At 44.6% G+C, this 26,413-nt stretch overlaps 2 protein-coding genes across 4 annotated transcripts in view; one reads left to right on the top strand and one right to left on the bottom strand.

Annotated features, from left to right (window-relative positions):
- The window catches only part of Dock1 (dedicator of cytokinesis 1), a 497,567-nt gene that overhangs the window by 194,112 nt on the left and 277,042 nt on the right, over nt 1-26,413 (top strand). For both annotated transcript variants that reach the window (XM_057777087.1, XM_057777086.1), the window contains exons 26-27: nt 5,658-5,785; nt 7,668-7,763. In XM_057777087.1, coding sequence (XP_057633070.1) covers nt 5,658-5,785; nt 7,668-7,763 — 224 coding nt within the window. The remainder of the gene's footprint in view (nt 1-5,657; nt 5,786-7,667; nt 7,764-26,413) is intronic.
- The window catches only part of Insyn2a (inhibitory synaptic factor 2A), a 56,104-nt gene continuing 44,981 nt past the window's right edge, over nt 15,291-26,413 (bottom strand). For both annotated transcript variants that reach the window (XM_057777088.1, XM_057777089.1), the window contains one exon: nt 15,291-17,892. In XM_057777088.1, the coding sequence (XP_057633071.1) occupies nt 17,709-17,892 (184 nt within the window). In that variant the 3' untranslated portion in view covers nt 15,291-17,708. The remainder of the gene's footprint in view (nt 17,893-26,413) is intronic.

The raw sequence follows: 26,413 nt of genomic DNA, 5'->3' as shown, positions 1-26,413 counted from the left end.
GAACATGGTGAGGGGAGAGCATGGCAGGGTGGGTGGTGTCATCCCCATGGCAATTTGTATGGAGTGTGGGTCCATAGCAATGCAAAAATAGGACAGTTATCTTTCCTGTATCTATGCCTCCAGTGGATGCTGACAGGTACCATGATGGCCCCGGGTTCTCCTGTGATGGGGTGAGTGGTCAGAGAGAGCTGTGACCTTGAAGCAGAGGGGACCTCATTCATAAAAGCAAAAAAAAACTCCATACAAACTTAGCTTGTGCTTCCTGCAGGCGCAGACTACAAGCCTTGGGTGTCATTTTAAATTCCCTCGTCCTCAGCAAATGTAGTTTGAAGCAATGCAAGTCAGTCACATATTTTATCCAGAATGTCATTGCCGTGCGAATTCTATCTCAAACTCACTAATGCCACGCTTTATATTCTTTTATCCATGTTGAGTCTGAGAGAAGTTCATTGCGTTGTAACTTATAGCACAATTTAAATGCTAAATTCTTACCCTGTCAGAGACTCTGGATCTTTAGTTTTCATTGTATATTACAATTTATTATTCTTAACAGTTGTTTGCAGTAACTGGATTAAACACCACTTTTAAACATTTGAACTTGCAATTCATTTATTATAATTAAATCCAGTTCTATGGTTGTAAACATACACATTTAGAAGGCCCTTTGACAGGATGACCATTTAGCAAAATGGCAATAGAATGTTCTGCCCTAGGGGCTGTTACCTCCCAGCCATGGACTTTTGACCAGAATTACAATACTAGGCTATGTGTCAATTATTGATTTAAAATATGTAAAAATCTGTTTTTCCTTTAATATTAGCTTTTATTTTTATTGTGCTGAAGAATGGATTCAGGCTACTTATTTTGTTTTACTGGCTTTCTGGATAGGATATTCTGTCTTTGTGAAAGAGCATTATACATGATCAGTTGGAATGTCCCTCATGTGGCAGGACAGCTCTGCCTCAGCTGTCAGAGGTTGTAAAACCCTCTCCTGCAGGTGTGTACCTCCACCCATGATGTAGCTGATACTACTATGATTTAAAATTTCTTAAGAACATTTAACTTTTGTAGGTTGAAATACAGGCTAAGAAAAGTCCCATTAAACATGAAGTGTTTTTGTTTTTGGCAAATATGGTATGTGTTTATAACTCCAATATTTAGGTAACTGTGATAGGATTATGACTTGTAGTATAGCCTGGGCTACACTGACAGACCTTGTCTCAAATATATATATAATTTTGTAATAGCCATTCTTTGGAAGCAGGAAGCAGATTAGTTAGTTTGTGGGTAGAGCCATTCTAAGGTGATCCTAACACATTAATTTTCCTAGTTTACATTCATTCAGGGTGCAAGGTGCCTGGCCTTGCACATCATATACACAGTAATACAAATTCTAATTTTGACAGCTACCATTGATTGAGTCCTGGGAATAGTACTGGACAGTAGATCTGCTTTTCATCACATGCCCTTTAGCTTCCATGTCCTCTGCATGTGCTTGCATAGTAAAGGGAGTCGGCACACACGCCTGCCTGCCCTCTCCTTCAGCTGTGCGCTCTGGTTCAGACTGGGTTGGAAACCATCCAGTAAAACCAGATCTCCAGGAAGGGGGAGGCTCTCTTGCTGGGGCGTGTTTGTCCTTCAGCTCTCTGCCAAGGATGGGGCTGGGCTGCTGCGGACAGTGGGACATTCCTCACCACTTAGCAGGTGTGAATTGCTGTGGTTCACAGAGGAAAGGAATGTGTGTGGAGGTACATACTAACCAACTGCCTCTAAGGGAGAGAAACCTGCACACGCACACACATATGCACACAGACAAGCACACATGCACACATTTATATATGCACACATAGACACACACACATACTCAGATCTTAGTTTATATGCTGAGATTATTCCTGTTAAAGAGAATAAGAGACAACTCTCACCGAGTTTCCCTTCCATGGAAAAGAAACATAGTTAAAGCAGTCGGTATTTATGGTGGCCCGTGGATTTGGACTTGGAGGCGTAGAGCGTAACTCCTTTGCTCCTGGCTCTGGTCCCCCAAAAGATGCTGGAAGCAAGTGTTTCTTCCTCTGAGGTGTGTAGTGGGTTTCTGATGGCACAATGATGGGCAGTGCGATGAGCCTCTCTGTATTCTCGAAGGCCTGCCCCAGACCCCTTGTTTGGGCAGGGTGATTTCTGCCTGTGGGGCAGACCTACTGATCTGTCTGGTGGGTCTGTCCATCTGTGTTCAGATGTGGAGCTGAATGCAGAGAGAATTTTCTGATGGTGGTGCTGCTGGCCCTGGGGATCTTTCCTAGTGGCTCAGCAGAGTGCTTCATGCCATGTCCTCCCTCACACACCGATTGTCACAGTTCCTGTCTTCTCACCCCCATTATTCCTGCACAGCTCGACACTCACCTGTCAGAAAGGATAGCCAATGACTTTTCATCTCCTGGGGGAGCTGAGAGAAGGACATCGCTCTACTTTTGGTGTGTTTTGTTTTCTCAACACAATGTCACCCAGGCTAACCTGGTTCCCATTAAGTAACCCAGATAGACTTGAACTCACAACTGTCCTCTTGTCTTGGCCTTTTGAAGTTGGAATTACAAATGTGTGTCTTCAAATCCAGCTTGAACTAGCTTTAAACATGACAGACTATCTGTGGAATTGATTCTCACCAAGACAGCATGATAGACAAGTGAAGTGACCAGATGTAGGGGCGGGGAAAGTGCTGGGTGTTCCTGTGAGGGAACCAAACATGGTGGGTAGTATCTCCCTGCCTGAGCTGGGCACACAGACATACTCCTTTACCCTGAGGTAATACAGACAGAACCAGCACACTCAATTAGCTCTGAGAACAGTGTGGGCCACTGCTGCTTTCCCAGTACAACAGACAAATAGGGCCAAAGGATGGGACATAGGCCAGGGCATCTGGTCCCTAAAGGGCCATCTCTGACAACCATTCAGAGACACATCCTTCCTGCATGCTGTACTGGCCAGCTCATAAGGCTTTTTACCCATCAGGCTGTAGTACAATGGTTCTCAACCCTTTAATACAGCCCCTCAAGTTGTGATGACCCCCAACCATAAAATTATTTTTGTTTCTACTTCTCATTTTGTTACCATTATAAATCATAATGTAAATATCTGTGTTTTCCCAATATCTTAGGTGACCTCTGTGAAAAGATCATTCCACCCCCAAAAGGATCTCGACCCACAGGTTGAGAATATTTGCTTGTCAGCTCTCCCTTTTCTATTTGAGATACCTTCGAAATTCACATGGCCTCCAGAATAGTGGCAGTCATATAGATAGTAACCAGATGGACAGACATAGCTCAGGGCTTGCTCCATGTTCAGTTGAGCACATTGGGTTGGGTGGGATCATGTGTTTCTAGTATAAGTGAAAGAGGACTCAACTAGAGGCATTGAATTGGGGCTCTCTGGGAGGGTGGGGCTTGGGCACTGTTCCCCAAGGGATCCTTCTGACACATTGATCTGGAAGGTTTCACTGCATTAGGTCTTACATATGGCTGGAGGCAGCAGCCGTAGCATAAATGAGAGTGGATCTAGCCTGTGAGCTTTGAGGTTCTATGGCAAAAGCATCTGGGGCTGTTTTGTTGTTGATAGCATGATCTAGGGGTCACTTTCTTGTATTGTTTCCCTTGGACAGTCTATCTTGGGACTATTCTCCCATCCGTCCATCTTCTGAGTGGCAGCATACCTTGGCGTGTTGGAGTTGTCTCTGGAGCTCAAAGGGCACAGTCCTACCTGTGAAACAGTTTAGCTCTCCCATCAGGGTCATTGGAAGGGATAGGAGAGATCGTAGGGAATTCAGATGGAGTCTTTCTAACACAGGAAACCCAGACACAAAGGGGCCTACTTTCTGGCTCAGACAGCACCCTTGCTGTGTGCTGTGCCCTCTGTCCCTGACTTCCTGCAGGATTCTCCACAGCTCCTTGTGTCATGAGCAGCAGTGCTGGCCTGCAGTGCTTATTGTTTGATGCATTACATCTGCACAGGGATTGATTATTAAAATAATGGTTCAACAAGTAAAGCCACATATTCTCATTGGATTACATAAGGTTTTTATTTTTATCTCCATGACCAAATATCTGGCAAGAGTCAACTTAGGGGAGTAAAAGTTTATTTTGTCCCACTTGGGGAGGAGGCATGATGGCAGGAACAGCACTAGCTGTCCCTCCCCACCACCTCACATTCCTACAGAACAGGAAGCAAAGGGCAGGGAATCCTGGCTCAGCTGGCCTTGTCATTGTCTTCACTCCTGTTCACTCCAGAACCCAAACCCATGGGCTAGCCCCACCCACAATCAGAGTGCCTCTCCCCTCCTCAGTCTTAGCTCTCCGGAACGCCCCACAGAGGCTCTAGAGCTGTCTTGTTGAGGCCGTTCTCACTCCTGTCCAGTTGACAGTGGAGACTACTCATCATAAATATGTGCCCGGGCCACACTCCTGGTTCAGGAATTCCTCCTAGTCTCTCCCTAAGAGAGAAGATCCAAGTGAATTTGAGATCGCCCTGGTTGAGCACCCTACATGTGTCCCACCGACAGACCATTGAGCAGAAGGGCTTGCATTATGTCTCATTTGTCCTGCCCTGTGCCTACCTCCCCAGTCTCTCATTAAACTGTTGTCCTTGGGAAAGCTGACTGTGTGTGTTTGAGTTCAGGGTGTACTTCTGAAGGTGTGGAGGAGCTCTTCCATTGCTGTGTGATTTCTTTGTCCTTCCGTAAAAAACTCGGGGAACATTAATGCAAAACATGCTTTTATGTATCATTAATGTCGTAAATCCTAAAGTGTACAATCCTGAAAACCAGCTACATCTATTTCCTGTTCCAGAGCTCTGATGCTCACCTTCTTTGCATCTTAAAGGAGGCCATGATGGCTGGGCTGGTTTCAGAATCTGGGGCTCTAAACAGGCAGGTCATTTTGGAAAGTGGATGCTGCCAGGACTCAGCTCATTTTCCAAACCAGAAGAGACCATTAGGAATTTTGTTTCACCATCAATCTGTGCCCATGTTGCTCTTCTGTTGGTGATATTCCGGCCATGTTCTCAACTAAACCACGAATGAAAAACACAAACATTTTCCGACCTGGTCCTCAACTCCCGTTTTTGTTCGCAGTCTTGTTTCTCTGCCCCTAATTTCTGTCTTCTCATTCCCACTTCTTCGGTCTACTCCAGGGAGTTTGTCTGGGAGGGAAGGGCTGTATACCATTGTCCCATTCCCCAAGCTCTTTCACTTAAGAAGGGGATCCTGTCTGTTTGGTCTAGGAAATGACTGGAAATCTGCAGTTTGAATTGTTTTTGATGGAGGGAGTACTCCCTTTACTATTGCAAATAAATGAATTGAAAGTAAGAGACAGTAGTAGATAACCTGTCAAATGTGCAACTGCATGGATGTGTGTGTGTGTGTGTTTATATGTGATATGCATGTTTGTGACTTGTATGTTTGTACAGAGACCTGCAAAAACATGTAGGTACCCCTCTATGAATGATTGACAGCCTCAGAAATGGCTTCCTGGTGGTCAAGCCATCAGCCTCTGCAGATGTCAGTTTCCATCGTGCACCTTGTGAATCAGACACTTGAGAGGATACACCATTGCAGACCCCAGGGCTTCCTTGGTGTCTCCTGCTGACTGACAACCCTGTGTTCTATGCAGACTGCAGAGAGATCCTGCTCCCCATGATGACAGACCAGCTCAAGTACCACCTGGAGAGGCAGGAGGACCTGGAGGCATGCTGCCAGCTGCTCAGCAACATCCTGGAGGTGCTCTACCGGAAGGATGTGGTAAGTCATGGAGATCAGACCATGGGCAGCCTCACCAGCCTTGTCCAAGCCTTGGAAACATGCCACAAACAGAACTGCCTTGTGGGAAAAGCATTGACCTTCATTTTCAGCTTTTATTTCTGTAGAATTTTACCCTTGAATTATTTTTGTGTGTGCGTCATGATTTTTTTACTTTGCAGCATTCACCCTTCTGAACTGAAATTAAGTTTTCATTTTCCTATGCTTTCTTAGTAAGATGCTTCCCAAGGCCAAAGTTCTCATCCTGCAGGTCAGGTAAAGGCTGCGGAGGCTGATTATCCATCCCTTTTTATAGTTCCTGCATTTATTAAGTGTTACATGAACCGAACCACCTGTCCTTCTGGCAGCTTTCTGCACTATTCACCGTAGGCAGAAGCTTCCAGAGCTTTCTGAGCTTTGCAGCTCTCTCTTGTATTTCTAAACACTAAAATGTCTTTGGGGGGAGGGGGGTCTTTTTATTTTTCTAATCTGCATCTGGGTCGAACAGGTATATGTCACAGGTAATGTCACTGATCCTCCAGGCATTTCTGGAATCCGGATAGAAACACTTCTGTGTGTTAACAGTAAGTGGAGACTGAACCTCATGAGCAAGACTGGGAGTGAACTCTGGTGTCCTATGGCTCCCTCACCTGTCTTTGTCCCTGGATCTCATCAGGATTTTAGGTAGATAGAGTTTGTTCTGAACTCTTTCCTGCATTACCTGGACACCTTCCTGGTCAACACACACACACACACTTCTACATGTTCCTTTGAGCAGCAAATCTTTCATGCTGAGCTAGCTACTTCTCCTTGCTTTCACTAAATACACATTGGGGGGTGGGGGTGCAGGATACTGGGCCAGGTTCTCTCTGGAGCTATATACAGCAGGCTGCTTGCCTCCATCTGGGCAGATCAGGAAACAGAGCAAGGAGAATGCTTTCTCCTTTTCCCACTTTTTATTCAGTCCAGGGCTCTTCCCTGTAAGCCAGTGCCACCCGTCCTCAGAATGGGTCTCACGCTCTCAGTAAAACCTCTGTGGAAACACCACCAGTCAAAGCTTTACCTTACTACTGCCCTAGAATCTGGTGGATAGACAATAGTGATTGACTGTCCCATTCCCAATGGTGTGTGCGGCCAGGGTAGCTACAACCCCTACTGGATGATGGGATAGCTTCACCTCATGGGGTGCATGAGCCTTGCCCAGGGCTTGGATGTCTTCTTCAGGACCAGCCTCAGTGCTCCCATGCTAGGCCCATTGCATTTTTCAGACTAAAGCCGGGACAAAGAGCTTGTAGGCCAAGCTCACAGATCTTGTGACTGTCCAGAGACCAGCAGCCTGCCTGCTCAAGCCGTGTGCATGGAAGAGAATCCACAGGCCCATTTCGCGTTAAGCCAGGGAATAAATTCTCCCTAATGGAAAACCCCATGGCACTGTGAATTTTAGATAATTTGCTGCACTGGTACTAAAACATTCTGTTCTGTGAACGGTGAAGTTATCGGGAAGTGACACGCAGCGCGGTCCGCGCTGTTATCTGCCTGCCTTCCGTTTACAGATGGCCAGGTATCTCTGCAAGACTAATTGGCGGTCTCACCAGGGATCATAGACATTATATTGTTTAAATGGATTTGCTTTTAGTTTTAAGGTTTGCTTAAATTAATTTACTATGATTATATAACAAATTATCATTAATGGGCTATAATTAATAAAAGGCCTTGAGTTTTCTTCAGGAAGGCATTTGTCTTCGACGAAGGCCGTTTTTCATCTCGTTAAGGGTTATAATTGATTGACTCTATATAGAGCAGCTGGGTTCGGCAGCAGGCGCTTGGGCTTGTGGAACCTTGATGGTCTGTGATCTTGGCTTTGATCGGTGTCTCTTCCCTCCAGGGGCCAACTCAGAGGCATGTCCAGATCATCATGGAGAAACTTCTCAGGACAGTGAACCGGACGGTCATTTCCATGGGGCGGGACTCAGAACTCATTGTAAGTGCCCAGAGACACATGCTTGTGCGAGGCCATGAGCTTCCTACCCAGAAGGCTATTTCCCCAAACACCTGCCCCATTCTATTTCTCCTCTCCTAGCTGCCACTGGGACGTGAACTTACTTTCTTAAAGGATAGCATGCACTTGAGATCCAGTCTGTTCTGATTTTCCATAATTCCAGAAGGGTCTGTCAAGGGGGATGAGGAAACTTAACATGTCAGGGAACGAAATGCTTAAAAGGGGGTTTCTTGTTGTTATTACTTTTTATCAAAGATGCGTCTTTTCTTTTAAGTCTTCACTCATAAGGTAGTTTCTTTCTTTGTATTTTTTATGTTTATGGTATTTTTGGTAACATTTTTATGAAACACCTTAAAAAGTAATTGAGGTAATGCACCTTAGCAGTTTTGTTGTCTACTAGATGTATCCTCACTGTTTCTCTCGCAATGGGTTGTTACTTGTAGAAGATGATTTATTTCAAGAAGGTTCTATCAAATTTCAACGGTCTTTGTAAGTTGGTGCCATGGTGATTACTGTGCATATTTTGTCATGCCCATCCCCCCAAATAACCGGTTAAATTTGGTTACTTAGGCATGAGACCCCTATGTGCACCCAATTTACCTTTTTAGTTTTATTACATCAAGTGCACATCCTAATTTAGCTAACCTTGCTGGATGGCCTCTCAGGAGGGAGGGAAACAAAATAGCTTTTTGAATGGAAGAAACAACAGCTTTTGTAGGCTTTCACCTACAATCAGGAGAGACACATTGGTCTTCGTTGGTGTGTGACCCTGATGTCTTCTGTATATCCAGGGAATGAACAAATGAGGGGAAGCTGGGGGTGTACAGCCAGCCTAGCCCAGCCCCTGCCTGGTGGTTTGAAAGAAAATGGCCCGCAAAAGGACTTGCACTATTAGGAGGTGTGGCCTTGTTGGAGGAAGTGTGGGCTTTGAGGTCTCAATTGCTCAAGCTTCCCTCAGTGTGACACTGTGTCCACTTCCTGATGCCTTTTGATCAAGATGTAGCCAGCGCTATGTCTGCCTGCAAGCTGCTATGCTCCCCTCTATGATGATAATGGACTGGACCTCTGGACTGTAAGCTGCTACCTTAATTAAATTTTTTCCTTTATAAGAGTTGCCATGGTCATGGTATATCTTCACAACAATAAAAACCTTAAGACACCCTGTGTCGTAACAGAAGGTATTATGTGGGTAAAGTAGGCAGGTAGGTGCACCTGTGTGCTTCTTGTCTCTGAATGCCAGGCCATGTTCAGTTTTCCTTGAGTATGCTTCTATAGTTTGGACTGTCACAGGTATGAATAAAGAAATAACAGGCTGACATGTGGATTGGCTGTTGTTTATGTTACCTTTTCTAGCTTGGCACTCTTCGTGTGTTTCTATTTTGACATTTTCAGGAACTAGAAACATCTCTGTATTTTACTAGTCAGTAGAATCTGAACCCCATAAACGAGATTGGGGCAGACTCCAGGGTGCCTGTGGCTCCCCTCCAGCCAGGCTCTGGTATACTTTGTGTCTGCTTACATGGAAACTGAGAAAGGGGCTCCAGGGAGGATGAATTGAGTGTGGCTTGATGCCGAAGCAAGCATCATGATGGTCTTTCTGCTTTGGCCGGTCTTAGAGTAGATGGGATGGAAGGCTTCCAGATGCTGTTGAGGCTTCAGCATCTGGATGTGGTCCTCCTGACAGGTGATGTGAATACAAGGTTTCTGATAAACTAGCCTTACCGCTGAGATAGAGGGACAGTGTTCTATTTGGGAAGCAGGCAGTTTTGTCTCTGGTTAGGGAGATAGGACTGTGTCTGGTTGAGAATACAAAGGTTCCGTTTCTGTTTAGGGAACATGATCCTTCCTTTAGTTGGGGAATATGTCTCCCTTTCTCCCTCTGGCTAACTAACTGAGCTGTGTCCCTGTGACTTGTAGTCTTTTGGCTCATTGTCCCTGCACCGCAGTTAAACCTGGGAGAGGAGGGCAGAAAGGAGGCTTGTAAAAGGTCACACAGCTCCTGTCGGATGAGAGCAGTGTAAAAGCACACACAGCTCGACAACAGGAAGAGTGCAGTAAGCGCAGCTTTCAGAGTATGGTGTCCAAGAGTCTTTGGAATGTTTTATTAGCTGAGTCCAAGTGACCATAGCAAGTTGTTATTAACCACTTGAGCTGGGCACTCACTAGTGTCCGGGAAGATTCTTGTTTATGGCTGACCCCACCTGACTCCCATTGCCTAAACCACTACTTTCTACTGGACCAGTATACATGTGGTTCTTGGTTCTAGTTATAGCGTGTCTCTGCTGGGAGACCAAGGTGAAGTGCTAATGGCTGTGGCCCACTTCAGCAGATATCAGAGTGGTAAAAGCTCCCCTCTGGCTTCTACTAGTCACATAGGCTGCTGCCGAGGGAAATAAGCCCTTTTCTGTCCCTATCCAGTCTTCTGTAGGTTGAATTCAGGTGCTGAGTTTCATGATGGGTTAGTGTCCAAGCTTGGCATAGCTCTTGTGTTCTAAGTACCACTTACTGATTCCTTGAGATGAACTCCTAATTGTTCTTAAAGTGGCTATTGAGTTAGGACCTCCGTCAGGCTCTACTCATCCGTAGCCACATCCACAGAGAGCGGGTATCAGGGGTGCAAGACCTTATCAGGGAGTGCCACAGCCAGGACCATCTACCGTATCCCTGACCTTCACAGACATCACCAGAAGTCAAAGAGGGATTGAGGTCTTAAGTCAACTTCTCTCAGTTCTGGACATCTCAGGTAAAATAGATTCAAAGACTCCTTTTGAATTTGTTCTGTGAAACCAAGCGGTCATGGAGGAAATCCAAAAAGAAGCATGAATGAGCTGTCATTATTTAATAAGCGATGGCAGTGTCAAGATATATCAGGAAGGATGTTGGCCATTTAAGATTTGAATTGTTGAGAAGTATCTGTCAGTTGTCTGCCATCCTCGAGTCCCCTCTCTGCTGCCTGCAGAGTAGCGGGACTGCAGAACTTCCCCCGTGAGCATGTGTCACCTTGGCATTGCTGTCCGCACCAGCTGGGGATGCATGCATTAACTTAATGCAACCCTGTTGCTCTGTGAATTTAGATTAGTGGAGGAGCATCACAAAAGCATTCCTGACAAGGGGAACAAAAGCTTCATCAGTGGATCCTCAGGGTGAAAACGGAGCAGAAAACAGTTTACCAATTTGTTGTAGGTGAACTGTACCATCCCATTGTGCCCCAGAGATTTCCATCATCTTGGGTTACTCACTTTGCATAACTATACTGGAAATTGTATAACTGTGAATCAGCTGGAAAGTTATAAATGATTGCTCAAAATGGATTTTTTTTAAAAAATAGAAGTTATTAAAATAAAAAAAAAACTTCTGAGCAGACGCATTTCATCAAAAGACTTTTCTGTGACATTGTCAAAGTTAGTGCTGGAAATGGGTCTGCTTTTTCCAGTATTTTTGAGTATTTATTAGGTATTCTGGCTCTGCCTGGTTATAGCCTGTGTGAGGAGTAGGCGACCTCACACAGAAGTGGACAAGCTGCATAGACAGTCTATAGCCAGTTTTACACACCTCTGCAGTGTTTTTATATAAGCGCTGCTTTGCACTCTGTCATGTGGCATTTGTTTAAGTTTATCGCATTTGAAGTGTCCATGGGAATACTCTTCATACACAGGAAAATGTTTCTTGATCCCAAAGGTCATAATTCAGATAAATCAGTAAATTTCCTAAGAAAATTTAAACAAAGCCCCTTCACTTGGCAACAGTAGATTGGAGAGCATGTAAATGCTGAGATCAGGCTATGCTGTAGCCTTAGCATTGAATTAAAGGATCTTTTACATCTCTGCTCCACTTGGAAGTTCTTTAAGATGAGCCCTTGAGTGTTAAGAAAGTGTGCATGAATATGAACTTGCCTGTGACCTTACACATCTGAAGTCACATCCACATGAAAGAGGCGGCAGGGGTTCAAGTCGCTTTCAGACCCCTAATTACTCCGTTCTGCATTAGGTTTGACTTTACATTTCATTTTTCTCTTCCTTTTGGAAGGCAGTTGAGGCTCCAGCGTTATTGTGTTCCTACCCAGGATGTGTGATACTATGCAGGGACCCTGTAGTTGTGAACAGGTGACCGGGTCAGCCATTTGATGTGACCTGGAGCTATACAAATGCATCTTCCATGGGATGAGCCATGGCCAGAGAACAGTGATTAATAGCTAGGGATGTTCCTTCTCCTGCTGTATTAGCAGTTGCTTCTTTCAAATGATTGGATTATATTCTGACCACGAGTCCTTTAAAAATGTAATTGAGTGAGGACGATGGTTAAAGAGATTTCTTTGGCCTGGATACATACCAGAAGATGGAAAATTACCAACTCTCTTAGGCAGAGATGTAACCTCTCCTAAGGGAAGGGTCCCCTGGGAAGTTCACAGAAGAGGGCTTGGGGTGGGGAGTCTTTTTTGGATTGTTCACTGACGATGACTTTGGGAGCCTCTGCCTTACTGGTCTCAGCAGTGGACACTATTGGGCTCCAGCTGTATGGACGTGGATGTGCGTGGTGTTTAACAGGGGCAGTGGCAGCCTTGGTGGGGACTTCCTTAGCGTCTCAGGTCATTCATTCATAAGGTCCTGGAAAGCTTCTGCATTTGAAAGGAAGGTGTTAATTATAACTGTTACCCCAGGGAAGAGTGCCCTTTCACTAAGACTCAAAACAATTTTATAACCAACATATTATATCCATTCCGCATGAGCTCTGGTGTTGAGATGTGTATTTTCTTGGAGCTAAAGTATGAATGTGCTTTTCAAAGTCCTTATTTATAGAGTGCATTATAGATGTTTCAAATGGAGGGAGCTTGACTTTTGAATACAGCCACTATACCAGCTGTCCAACTATATTGGTGGCCTTCAGAAATTCACCCTTGTGTATGTATATGTGTGAGCAATAACTTTGTAAATTCATTTATATTTGGTATTGGCAGGGGGATTTTCCTTGCTTTTTTTTTAATGTTGATGTGTCCTGGGTTTTCTTGTATTTTCCTCCAAGGTTGCTCACTAACAGTGGGCTTAGAGCAGAGGAAATAAGAATCATATCATTGTCTGGGTAAAATTCGAAGAGTTCCACAATAACCCGGAATGGAGTATAAAAAAGAGTTATTAATTTAGGGATAAACTCATAGTAAGGGTAGCTAGTGATCCACAATCCTCTGAGTGCACTGGGAACTGGAACCAAATCCAGCAGCAAAGAGAGCCACACACACTTTCTTTGTCTACATTTATAGTGCATGAGACCATGCCCAAAGCGGGCTGGTATCTAAAAGGCTATTGGCTGAAGGAGTTTCCACAACATGTTCATACCAGATTGTAAAGGGACTTTATATTAATTATAAGGTGTTCAGAAGCTTTCATATGACCTGTGACCTGCCACAATGCATCTCACCCATTACGGCTTGATTAGTTTGTTAGTTAATTCACGAGGCTGGGTGATACTTTTGATCTTTGTGTTGTATAGGTGGTTTCTTCCAATAAATGAATTGGCTCCACACTTATCTGAGCTCAAAGGTATGAAAAGTCATTTTTAAGAGATGAACAATGTGGGCAAGGGAAGCTGTTTTTAGGGTCTTTGCTAACATGGCACCCATGAAACTGCCTCCACTGGTGGTAACTGAGTCAGGTAAAAACAGTCCTATAAAATCAGCCTGCCAGTGTGTAGGGTGCTTATCCACTGGCCATGCTGCTATCAGATGATGTGGTGGAAGTTCATGGCCCTTGGCTGCTTCCAATTCTGGTCCACTTCTATAAAAGGCAACATGGCAAACTCTTTTATCTGATGGCATCTCTTCTCTCTCAGCAAATAGTGGTTTCTGTGGGATGTGACATGCCTGTCGTGGTACATAAGGAAACTGATCTTGTTAGGCGTCTGCCTCATTCTGTCTGTCTGTGTTTGGGGGTTCTTTCAGGTGATCTAGGACAACTGCTATGATACCCTTGCCCCTTGTCTGCCACACTCAGCTATGCAGCGGAGACTAACAATCCTGAGGGATGCACTGAAGCTCAGATAGCATGGCTTTTCCGGACATTGGATCCCTCCCATTCAAACTCTGATGATCTCGTAGAATGGGTATTTTGGTGTTTATATAAGAGGTACTCTAAGGTGACCTATTCTAGAATTTGCCTGAATATTCTTCCCATCTGTGTGAACTGATGCCTTGGGCCCCTCTTCATTCTGCCCATAGCATTTGCCTTCATCTCCTTCATTTCCCCAGGGCAAATGTAGGGACAGTGAGGTCTCATACCCACATCTGCAGTGGTCTATATTTCGAGATGTGCCATCTTCTCCCACAGAGGATTCAGGCCACCTCTCATCCCTAGTGACATTGGTCTGGACCTAGCTTTTAAGGCTTTACATCCATGCTGGAGAGATGGTGTCCCACTCAGAGGAAAGAGACAAAAGAGCTTGTCACCCCCCTTGGGCCAGGGACCTACTTGACGAATGCTCTAGAGCAATGGCTCTCAACTTCCTAATGCTGTTACCCTTTAATACAGTTCCTCATGTTGTGCTGACCCCGACCCATAAAGTCATTGTGTTGCTACTTCCTAACTATAATTTTGCTACTGCTGTGAATCATAATGTAAGTATTTTTTTGAGATAGAGGTTTGCCAAACAGGCCTCAACCCATAGGTTGAGAACTCCTACTCTAGAGAGAAACCACCCACTAACTGTAGGCCATGGAAGGTGGCAGCACTGGGTGAATTTAGTTGTCTTGGAGGCTCTTTAAAAAATAGACACAAGTTAAGCACATGATACCATGAGTATGTATGTACCCTGCATTGCTGTGGGGCAATGGTTTTACCCTGTAAAGATTTGTTTCTTGTACTTGTTTAAATAAATACTGATTGGCCAGTAGCCAGGCAGGAATTACAGGCAGGGCGACAAGAACAGGAGAATTCTGGGAAGAGGAAAGATTCAGTCTGCAGTTGTCACCCAGCCAGAGAGGAAGCAAGCTGATAAAGGTACCAAGCCATATGGCTAACACAAACAAGAATTATGGGTTAAGATGGAAGAATTAATTTACAAGAAGGCTGAGCTACAAGACCAACCAGTTTATGATTTATGTAAACCTCTGTGTGTTTATTTGGGACTAAATGGCTGTGGGACCTGGTGGGACAGAATCCTCTGTCAACACTGCATGCCTTAAAATTTTACCTTATTTTCCTGGTGACTAAACCCATGCCATGGTGCTGGGTAAGCATGCTAGAGTTGCCTCTCTGGTCAGGGTTAGGGATATAGGGAGCACCCAGGGCACATGTCACTCTCATCTTTCCAAACCCCAACTGAGTGTCTTCTAGGCCAAATATCTGCCCAGTATTATTTTCTTGAGTTTTCCCAAAGTATAGAGGCTGTGAAATGAGTTTAGTAGCCACAGAAAACATTACCTTTGCCTTTTTTATTTAAAAATTAATAAATATTTAATGACAAGTATAATAATTTACTCTCTATACGTAATGCCATGTGTACATCTACATAGGAGGGAACACTGAACTTTTTTCACTTGGTTTTGTATGAAATTTTGACTTCAATCTTTCCAGGAGAAGAGTCGGCCTCTGCCGTGGGCAAATTGTGATTGGCTATGAAATGAGCTTGAAAATGCATTTTGTTTCCTGTTTGGCGCAGATGCTTTTTCTTTCGAGGAGGAATTAGTTTATCTTCAGCGTTTCATTTCTGGCTCTGAAATTCTTAATTTTTTTATTTGACTCGAAACAGTGACATCACAGGTAGTCACATGTACTTGCATTTAGACAGATGTGCAGCACTGGGCAGAAAGCCGCCAAACCCTTTCTTCCACTTGCTGAGAACATGGAATTCGTCAGACACATGAGGAGAAAACGGGTTGCCAGCATTTTCATAGTGTCAGTTAAAAACAGTATAAAAACATGAAAGACATGTTTAAAGGTTCAGTATGCATGAGACAATTGCACTTCCTTCAAGGTACAGGATCAGCGCGGTCAGGGCTCTCCTCCGGCTCCTTTGTTTACTGCTCGTCTGTGGATTTGAATCCCCATAGCGTACTTCCTTAAAGGTGTGTGTTTGTGTGTGTGGTATGGTCTGTGTGTGCATTTTGAATTAAGCGGATTTGAATTTTTACAGAGTACTTTCTGAAAGGCATGTGTTTGTGTGTGTGTTCCCACATGTGGTGTGTGTGTGTGTGCGTGTGCATTTTAAACTAAACATGCCTCTGTAGTGTGGTTTGAGGAATCCCCTGAGAGCAGTCATACAAAATATTCTTTTAGTTTTCTCTTTTAAAGACCAGATCTGATTGCTGATCTCTAGATCCTTGTATAACTCAAATGTCAGAACTAAATGAAATTGTTGAGTCCAGAGGAAAAGCATGGTGAGTCTTACCTCCTGCCCATCCAAAGCCTTCTCCCAAAACCGAGTCGCTCTGGCTTTGCGACCAGATCCGCGAGGCTGCCACCAGCATGCAGTTTCAGCTGAAAGTGCTGGACAGACACCGAAGACTAGGTTTTTTTTCTCATATGCTCACAACTAGTCAAAATTTTAAGTTATACAAAAAAGAAAAATAAATAAAAGGCAAAAGAAGACCCCCCCCCCACTTCCTACATGAGAAGCAGAACACTGAGAGACATCATTAACTCACAAGAGGATTTTGTTTTCTATAAAAAAGATACCTGGAAAGGTGCAAAGACATGAGTGTAAAAGAAAGGAGTGGAGGTTCACGTTGTCATGTGTAATCAAGAGAGAACTCTTGTGTGTGACGGCGGATTTAAAAAATCCCTAAAAACATCTGATTCACAGCTTTCCCCTAAGTATGCCATTTAATACAATTTACTGATAGCTTAAATGGAGGCGATGCTAAGTTTGGCCATTGGTAGCAGCGAAGGGAAACACACTGTGTCTCTCTGAGATGGTCAGATCTTGCACAGCAGAGACAGGGCATAAAGAACTGTAGACAACACCTGGCTGCGCTCAGGGATGAAGAGTGTCGCTGGGGACTGAGCCACAAAAACACTTTCTGCCGCAGCCCAGGCACCGGTGATTTATAGGTAACTATATTATCCATTGTGTATCTCTGTCTCTTTTCAAATTCTCGCCAGATTCATCATTTGGCCTTTGGGCACCCAAAGATTAAAAACAAGACCTAAGAAAGCTTAGTGTCCATTAGCTCTGACCCTGTCAGCTTGCAATGATTGAAGGCATATCCTGACTTGGGTGGGGGTGGGGGTGTTCCTGGCTGCTGGCCATTTGGAAAATGAGCAGTAAACATGTCGTCCATCTGGAGATGAAGAGGGTGCTAAATCCGTGGTGTCAATGTGACACTGTGATGTGGTCACTTGGCGTAGCGCTACAGCACACAAAGGCAGGTATACATAGAGTCACATTTTTGAGATTATTCATGGTCTCCGACCACTTGAAAAAAATTGTGCTTTCTCCGGAATTTAATGTGCTGAAAACTGCACTCGCCCCCTGCTTATTTGCAAAATGAAAGGTAAAAATGAAGTCCTTTGCTAACAGAAGGCTTGCTTTTTCTTATTAAATAAAAAAGTCATAAGAATAAAAGGCCAAAAATAATGAAAAGTTCCACTGTCTACAGAGGGACAGCCTGCTGCAAGAAACGTTGATAACTCAATACTTCTTCATAGATGGGGGGGGGGGCTGCCAGGGGTTAGGGTTTTTCCTTATCTTTGATTACATAAGTTTTATTTCAGACTTTACACCCCACACCAGTGATCTGCAAAGGACAGCTGGCAAGGGGTGACAGTCACTCCCTTTGCTGCAAATTATTTGTTGGTGCGAAGGCCTTTTTGGTACGCAGGGCGAGAAGCAGGGAGCACACATTGGCACCGCAGTTCCCTTGGTCCTATCCAGTTTGGAAAAGGACTTAAATTCCAGTGGGTTTGAAAGACGGTCTGGGGACTCCCAAGCCCACGAGTCTTAAAGAAACCAGAGTTTCCACCTTCCGTGCTTTTTGGACTCAGTTTTGGATTTTTGCTTGGGTGTGGCGGAGTAAGTCTCCTGAGTGTAAGGCGAAGGGATGACCTGAGTTTCCTCGACAGGGTGCAGTTTTCTCAGCACAGGCTGGAGTTTGTCTTCCTGTTGCTTAAAATCCAGCTCCACGCTAGAAAGACAGAACACAGAATTTAGTGTGTGACCCTAGAGGTCTGGCTCCCCACCCCCATCAGGGTTATGTTCATTCAGAGTCTGTTTATAATATATCTGCACTGTTTAATAATAAACTGTTGACAATATCTTTTTTTTTTTCTCCTATTGAGCACTGTGATCTACTCCAAATTCACTCATGTTCTTTAGGAAAGAACATCCTTTCACACAGGCAAACCTTTAAAGATCTAAAGGACACAGTTGTTCCACAGTCTTATCATGAGACTAGGGAGATGGCTCAGTCAATAAAGGGCTCACCCTGTAAGCTTGAAGGTGTGATCAACCCTGAATGCTCACTCAGAGCCCGGTATAGTAGTGTTTGCCTGCAATTCCAGTGCTGGGGTCAGAGATTGGCCAGCCAACTTAGCAATCAGTGAGCTCCAGGTTTGGAGAGAAAGCCCGCATCTAAAATTAAGATGGAGATTCACCAGAGACTACTCTCCCAGCAGCTACCCCCTTGCCTGTAGCTCCTCAGCTAGGGGAAGGACTTTGTACCCATCTCTTTGGTCCATGCTGGGGTTTTCTGTGGCTTAAGCTTACACAGGGCTTGTGAATGTTGTCTCAATGGCTGTGAGTTCCTATGTGCAGCTGCCCTGTGGTGCACCGAGGATACTGTTTCCCTGTATTCATCTGCTACCTCTGGCTCTTAGACTCTTCTGTCTCCTCTTCCTCAGTGGCCCCTGAGCCTTGGGAGGAAAGGAAGTCCATACATCCAAGAGTACTTAGGTGGCACAAACTGGTCTTGATCAGTAGGGGAAGAAAAAATAAAGGTCACCAAGTTCTGTTGGTGAAGTGGATCTGGGAGGAGATAGGGTAAGGGGTGTATATGATAAAAAATACATGATTCAGAATTCTTCAATTTGTCAAAAATGACATTGAAATAGATTGGAGAGCAGTAGAGGAAGATGTGTGACTCCACTCCTGACTTCCACATGCATGCACATGCGCACATGTGCACCTGGTCATCAGAACACGTACATACGTACACCTTACACAAACTATTTGAATCTCAGTCTAGCAGAAGTCATGATGCATACACATGCATGGCACATAATGCATCAAGCTGCGTCTTCCTGTGCAGCCACCACTGGTCAGGGAAGCCTGTGGACTGAAAGCACCATGAATCGAATGACTGTGGCCTGCCTTCTTGCCAATTACTAGTTTCCTTACTAGTCTCAAACATTCTTAAGGACTACTGCTAGGAGGAGAGTGTGGGGAGGAGTCTTGTGGTTATCTCTTCAGCACTACTGAGAGGTCCTTGCTGTTATCAAGCACAGCTTTTCAGGAAGCAACAGAGATCGTGTTGTAATTGCACTGTGGGAGCAGGGGTGTGCAAGGATGTGCGTGTTAGAAAGATAAGATTGAAGATGTGCTTCAGAATATCGGCTGCTACTTAGGATGCCTCTGTGAGGAAGGCTGCCAGAGTGCTGGAGTTGTCCCCGACATCTTTGGTAAGCAGTGATGATCTGCTAGAATCCACTCCGAAGGGATGCCCTGGCCCACATTGTTTCCTCTGATAATGAGGCACTGAGGAGCTTTTCTTCCCATCCTCTGGTTTTTAGATCATGTGGTTTGAACTTGGGCTGTGGAGTCTTCTACCCTGTCCTGTGGTCCAGATGCCAGACTAAATGTCAGTAGATTTCAGTGAATGTTCATAGCATTCTTCCTCTAGCCTGGGGGCACATAATACCATCTTTCAACACGGAATCCTATCCATTTAGAACCATTAATCCCAGCCAAATTCTGACATTTCAGGAACACAAACCAGCAAAGCCGCATTATCTGGAGTTTTAAAAATAAGTTCAAGACCTATCGAATATACCAGTTTATGGTTTTTAAATCCTATACACCATTTTTCATATTGTCAAAGGTTGTAATATCACTGAGGGTTTTTTTTTTTTAATGTCAAGGGAAGTTTATGGCTATTTTCCACAAGAAGCCTTATTCTCTTCTCCATTTATTTTTTAGGAAGGCGTTGTGTGTGTGTCCCTGTATGCACACGTGTATGGAAATTCGGAGGACAACTTTCCGGAGTCAGTTCAAATCCTCCTTGTTCTAGGAAGTGGAACTGAAGACCATTGTGTCAAATGTTGCATCTCGATGAGCTAGTAGAGACAAAGCCCCTCCTAGGGACAGCTCCTAGGGATGCTCTGAGCCTGTGACATTCTAGCTTGTCTGGGCTGTGGTACCTGAGAAAGTAGGAGATCCTGTCTTGGTGCCTGGGGAGCAGGGGTGAGTTAATTCTCTCATCATCAGTGAGCTTCCATTTACTTTAGCTCCAGGAGAGATAATTGCCTGTCTTACCGAATTCTAGAAAGAGCACATTCTCAAACACCCAAGAGCTTTTAACTATAGTGAATAGTTCAAATATGACTGTGTTCTCACTATTATGTGTCAACTGCAGACTTTACAGTTGGATCTGGTGCCGAAAAAGAAAAAGACTAGAGAATTCTTAGCCTGGACATTTAGACAACAAGGCCTTTCAGGAATTTGTGAGATGTGACATTTAGCTAAACTAATACCGAAACAGTCCTCCACGTCAAGATCATCTCAATTGTCCCAGGTAGCCTTTTAGTGATTAGAACAGTGCCTGTGGCTGGCATCTTCTGGGCTAACATACAGTCCTGGGCACCTGTAATTATTGAATTCCCATTAAGCGACTACACTGGGAATCCTGTCATTAACCAATTTATCACACCGTGGAGCCATGTAATCACAGAGTAATCTAATCTGAGTTCTTGTTAACGAAATGACTCGACTTTATCTGTTGAGCAGAATCCCGTTTGTGCTCATCTAATATGCTGTAGCCCCAAGCAGGCTTGATAGGAGAGGGCCCCCAAGCCTGGCAGTGGGGGTCTATGACACAGTGACCATGAGCCCTGCCTTTCCTCACTGCTTGCTCTGCATTGTCCAGGTTGCAGTGTGCCTGCCTGGGGGTGACGTGTGGGTATCAGCCACCCACATTCTGGATAGGCAAACCCTGGCTGTTAAGTAACAAAAACACATGTTTTTTCCCCTGCTGTCTGCTAGCAGTTTCTTGTTGTCAGAGTAGATACTGCTTTATTTGGTATCTGAAGTAGATGGCTGACTACATGGGGCGGTATTGCAAGGCTAAGAATCTGGTTATCTCTGGCTGACTTAGAGCAAAGGTTTCTTTGATCTTAATGGCCAAATGGTGTTTGCTAGAAGCAGAGGTTCTGGATATTGCAGAGGTCTGTCCCAGTCCTCCCTCTCTGAGGTCAGTTGGCCACATAGACTTAGGGAGGCCTATGGGTAGGCGGATGGCAGTGTCAGCATCTGTTCATTCCCTCTTTCCTTGTGGCCAGTTGTTTACCCAGCTTGGGTGCTTTCTCTGGCTCACAGCATGGAATGCCACACTCTGTTTCCCTACCCCACCCCACCTAGCTACACACGACTTCTGCAACCTGACCACAAATCCTCATCTTTCATCTTTGAGTTCCTTCTTTGCATGGCATTAAGTGTGAAGAATTCTGTGTTTGCGTAGGTGCTGGGACCTGGCCATGGTTTTCTGGTTAGTGGGCTCTGGCATCAAATAACAGGATATACCTTGTACTGAATGTAAGAGAAAGATCCATGGGCCCCATGTTTACAGCTGTTGCCCAGGGCATGTTGTTGATCCCCTCTGGAGCTTTCCTTTTCTTGTCTGCACCTCTGTTCTCTTTCCAGGCATCCAAAATAATGCCTCTAATTAGAATTCCCAGTGGGCAGAATTCCTGTGTCTGCAATTGTTGCATTGCCTTGACCACACTCCTCTGTGGCTCCTGGTGACTCATGATTAAAGAATGCAAAGGCATTTCATTTCTCTGGTTAATTCTTTTCCATAAATATTCTTGCTCTTAATTATGGGTTTATAAAATAATTTTCCGTATATTTCTTGTATATGTGTGCAAGTATTAATATATGTATACATGTTCCTGTACGTGTGCGTGTGTATACACACACACACACACACACACACATACATGCATATATATGTATATAGCATACAGGCCTGAGATCAATCTGTCTGGGGCAGTCTCTCACTGGTGGCCTGGAACTTGCCAACTAAAGCTAGGTTGGTTGGCCTGTGAGCAGCAAGAATCTGCCTGTCTTCACCTTGCCAGTTCTGGGATTTAGAGTATTTGCAGGATGCCTGTGTTTTTTTATGTGTGTTCTGAGGCTGGGCTCAGGTCCCTCTGCTTGCACTTTATCAACAGAGAACCTCTCCTGCATAGTCTATCTATTTCCACAGAAGTAAAACTTTGCCTAAGTCTCAGGCTGCTCTCTTAGCCCGTACTCCAGCTCCGTTCTCTTCCTAATGCTTCTCTAGCCATTTAATGGCATGTTGCAGTACAGGGTCCCGGTGTTTCTCTACTCCCTCCTCCTCGTTTGAAGCTCCCACAGAACTTAGGTTCTGCCAACTGTTATCTCTTCCTCAGCTTAAATGAATGCCTCAGTTGAAACCTCTCTCCGCTTCTCCTTCCACAGCAGGGAAGGGTTAAAGGCAGGTGAGCGTGGCCCCCAAGAACTTGCTTGTTTTCCGAAGTGGAAGACCCCACGTTTTTCATTTCTCCTGCCTACTGATGCCCTGTGGCTCAGTGAGCCTCAGATCTTGAGCCTCTGTTTTTAATTCTCTTTGAGTTAGATCACAGAATCCCTAGTGCTACCTGTGACTCTCCACATCTTGCTCTGACACTGTGGATAAATCATGTCACCTTGGGGACCTGAATTCCCTTGGCTGTGAAGTGGTGATGAAGAGTCTTCCAGTGATAGGACAAGTTCCAGAAGCCAATGCACTGGGAGCATGAGAGGGAGCGCTTATCCTGCAGCTTTGGATAGGATAAGTAAAGTTTCTGAGTACAGCACCAAGCGGCAGTGAGGGCGACTGCTGTATGGACATGGAGACATCAGCCCCATGGGTAAACACCAGCGTTGTCCAGAGGAAACTGATGGGTAGGGACCTTCCCAGATCATGCCCCTTGTGTGCTAAAGGGAAGGTAAGCCTTTCTCTCTGGTCCTGTTTATCCACGTCCTCGACCCACCTCTCCTGGCAGTAGAGGAAACATTTCGCCGTAGGACATCTAAGTGACAATTTCCGTCTAGTGTGTCCAACATCAGTCACATCTTTCTAAAGTCTAGTCAACTGTCTTCCCTCACATGGTTGGTAACCATGACTCCCATCCTTCCAGATGGCCATGCCACAGACCCTGACGGTAGCCAGTCACACATGGCCATTCTGTTTTCAGTGATGGTTTTCTTTCTTTGGGGTGTAACTGCAGAGAAACTCAGAGAATGCAGGACTTTCATTCTTTCTAAAATCCACTGCAGTGTGCCCCCCGTTACTAAGATTTGGTTATAATCATAGTCTGCTCCTTGCTTGCTTTTATCATTTTGAAGATGGACACTCTGTTGAAATACAAAGCGGCGGGCCGCTTCCCACCACTCAGCTCCCACACGGCTAGCTTTACCCGAAATAACAACACACAAATTGTATTCTTTTAAACACTGCCTGGCCCATTAGTTCCAGCTTCTTATTGGTTAGCTCTTACATATTGATCTAACCCATTTCTAATATTTTGCGTAGCACCACGAGCTGGCTTACCAGGAAAGATCTTAACCTGCGTCTGTCTGGAGTGGGTGAATCATGGCGACTCACTGACTCCGCTTCTTTCTCCCAGCATTCTGTTCTGTTTACTCCGCCTATCTTAATTCTACCCTATCAGAGGCCAAGCAGTTTCTTTATTAATTAACCAATGAAAGCAACAGATAGAAAGATGACCCTCCTCCATCAACGCTCCTCTGTTCAGACAGACAGACTGCCTCCTGGACACACCACTGGGAGTTGGTAAAGCAGCCTGACTGCCTCTGAGCCCCTGGCCAGAACTCTGCTCCTCTGGAACAAAGGCTACAACCCCATGTTAGCTACAAGAAGCCCAGGGTAGAGCAATCGTAGTACACATAATGGTGTTAGCAATGTCTGTTTATGGTCTCTGGAGTCTTGGGAATGGTCCCATGTGTTTTCCAGGATGCTCTTTTCAGATGCCTGGCCAAAGGAATAGGCTCCCCAGTACGCCTAGGAACCACTGTACCCTTAAAAAAAAAAAATCACTGAAATCTACTCAGAGGATTTTTTGCAAACCAACTCAGGAATTAGGGGCAAGCCTGAATCCTGTATTTAGGCCCTAGAGAATCCTCCTATTCACCTAGAAACTGCAGGGCATTCATTTCCTAATGAAACTGACAAACTCCCTCCTTCCTTGGTGCTGATTTCGACTTCAGTAAAAAGCGCCTTAACTTTCACCTACAGGTGAGGGCTGTGGCTGCTGTGGGCTCTTCTGGCCTGAGTAAAATTTAAGCCATTGCTTTACAAACAAACCTGGGGATATGAGCAGTTTCATTCCGAGTGCCATTGTCAGTTTCACAGTGTCTGCAAGGTGTTGCTGGAGCTTTTAAAAATCCTTACATACTGGGGGAAAAGAGATAGTGTATTTTTAGATTCTAAGAGAATCCTGAAAGAAATTGGATTATTAGCTTTGGGAATTTTCAAGGAGAATTTTGAGGCCTGTCAAAGCTATCTTTTTTTTTTCTCCTGACTTAATTTATTTTATTAAAAAATATTTTTGTTATATTCGGATAACATCGCGTAAGATATTGTTCATGGAGTCCATTCTGTCACTGCCCCCCCCCATTTCCACTTGAAACGTGTGAATGATAACACAGTAATATATGTTAGATGGAAGATGGATTTTTCCCACCTCGGCTCATACTGTTCAAGAACTTAATATGCACAAATGGAATAATTGAAGCGACACTGGACAGGGTATTTCCACTAAGAGATAATCGTCGGATGACACAGGCTGCAGAGACTGCTGCTCCAAGTGGCTCTGGATGGCCTCAGATTGGCACTGCTTCTGCATACAAATGCAATTACCTCTCCACAATGAGACTTCATTAGCCGTGTTGCTGTCCTGCTCCCGCATCCTGACTAGCTCCTCTCTGCACAACACTGGCAATCTGTGAAGAATGGTCCTCTTGTGTATCTGGATTTCTTTGCAATCGTGTATTTTGTGTGCTCAATGTGTGGTAAATTAGTTGGGATGATATAAGAAAATGACAGGTCTCTGTGTATTCTTTACCCTATATAACCATGTGAAGGGTATTTTCCTCACCTTTCCTAAAATCTGACTATCATTTAGGGCAAGGACATATATACTCAAGATACTTCCTACTTGAGACTCACCTACTGGAAAGCCCTCAGTTATGCCCATGGAATCATCCTTAGAGATGCTCTGGGACCTGCCAGTTCCTAACTCTCCAGCAGAGGGAGCTCTAGAGAACACAGCCAAGCCACCATTGCACCCTGACTCCTAGATGCCTGGCATCCCTCCGTGGTATAGTGTCTCCTCCATACCTGCTCTGTGTCAGATGATGGAGTGTGACATCCCACAGGACAGCTCACAAGCCTCCTTCTGGCGCTAAAACAAGGTCTGGGTAGGTCAGGGCTTTCCCTTCTTTCCTGGTAGTATCCTGCCCACTCACTGTCCTAGTGAGTGATTACTGATGTCACCTGAGGCCACTTTTATGGTAGCCTTGATACTAAAGAAATGAAGCAGAAGTGGGTAGCATCTTCCAGAAGTTTGTACCTCTCTGGAAACAATTCTCTTTAATTAATCTGAGTCAACGTGATTATCTTTTACATCTTGGTACTGTCCCCCACAGCCTTTGAATCAAGTCTGCCTCACTGTTATTTCCATTAAAGTATACCCATTAGAATTCACCCCCTTTTCCTGTGTTGTTATTTTATGAATTAACCAGATCAGTAGAAGAGGGAAGGGGCGGATTTGCTAATGGCCTCTTTCATTGTTCCCTTTGAAACCAAATCTGAACACAAGGTGAATCACTGGTGACATCAGAGTAGTCTGGCAACGGAGTTACCCAGATAGGCTGGATACAAAAGATTTCAGCATTTATCCTTAAAGCATTTCTAAACTATTTAAAACATATTTTGACAGGAAGTAGGAATGATTAGGCAAAAAAAAAAAGTTTTACTTAAAGTCCAACTCGAATCTCTTTTAATCTTTCATGCAGTACCTCTTCTTCATTTGAATATCTCAGTTGGTCCAGATCACAATCAAAGGGGTGTCATCTTAGGGGAAAATGTGATTATGTCAACCATCTGAGTTTTCCAGTTGTAGGAGATATAGAACCTTCTGGGTGCTTAGCATTTCAATGAGCTGGTGAGCAGTGAACACCACATCAGTTATGGGCTAGATCTGCACACCCAGTTGCCAATAGAGGGATAGGGTATGGGGCGGGGCGGCTTTATAACTGTCCATGTACTCACCCCGTGCACATGCCCAGTCGGAGTCCCCAGGCCCTTCCTTTGCTTTGTGTTTGTAAATAGTCAGCTTCTTGGATTTCATAGATGGAAAGGATTCTTGTAATTCTGCAGGGCTTAAAGGTGGATGGCTACCAACCCA

Source organism: Chionomys nivalis, chromosome 8, assembly GCF_950005125.1.
Source record: "Chionomys nivalis chromosome 8, mChiNiv1.1, whole genome shotgun sequence".
Lineage (NCBI taxonomy): Eukaryota > Metazoa > Chordata > Mammalia > Rodentia > Cricetidae > Chionomys > Chionomys nivalis.
The sequence above is the reverse complement of the archived record's forward strand: the minus strand, read 5'-3'. Positions and strand labels throughout refer to the sequence as shown.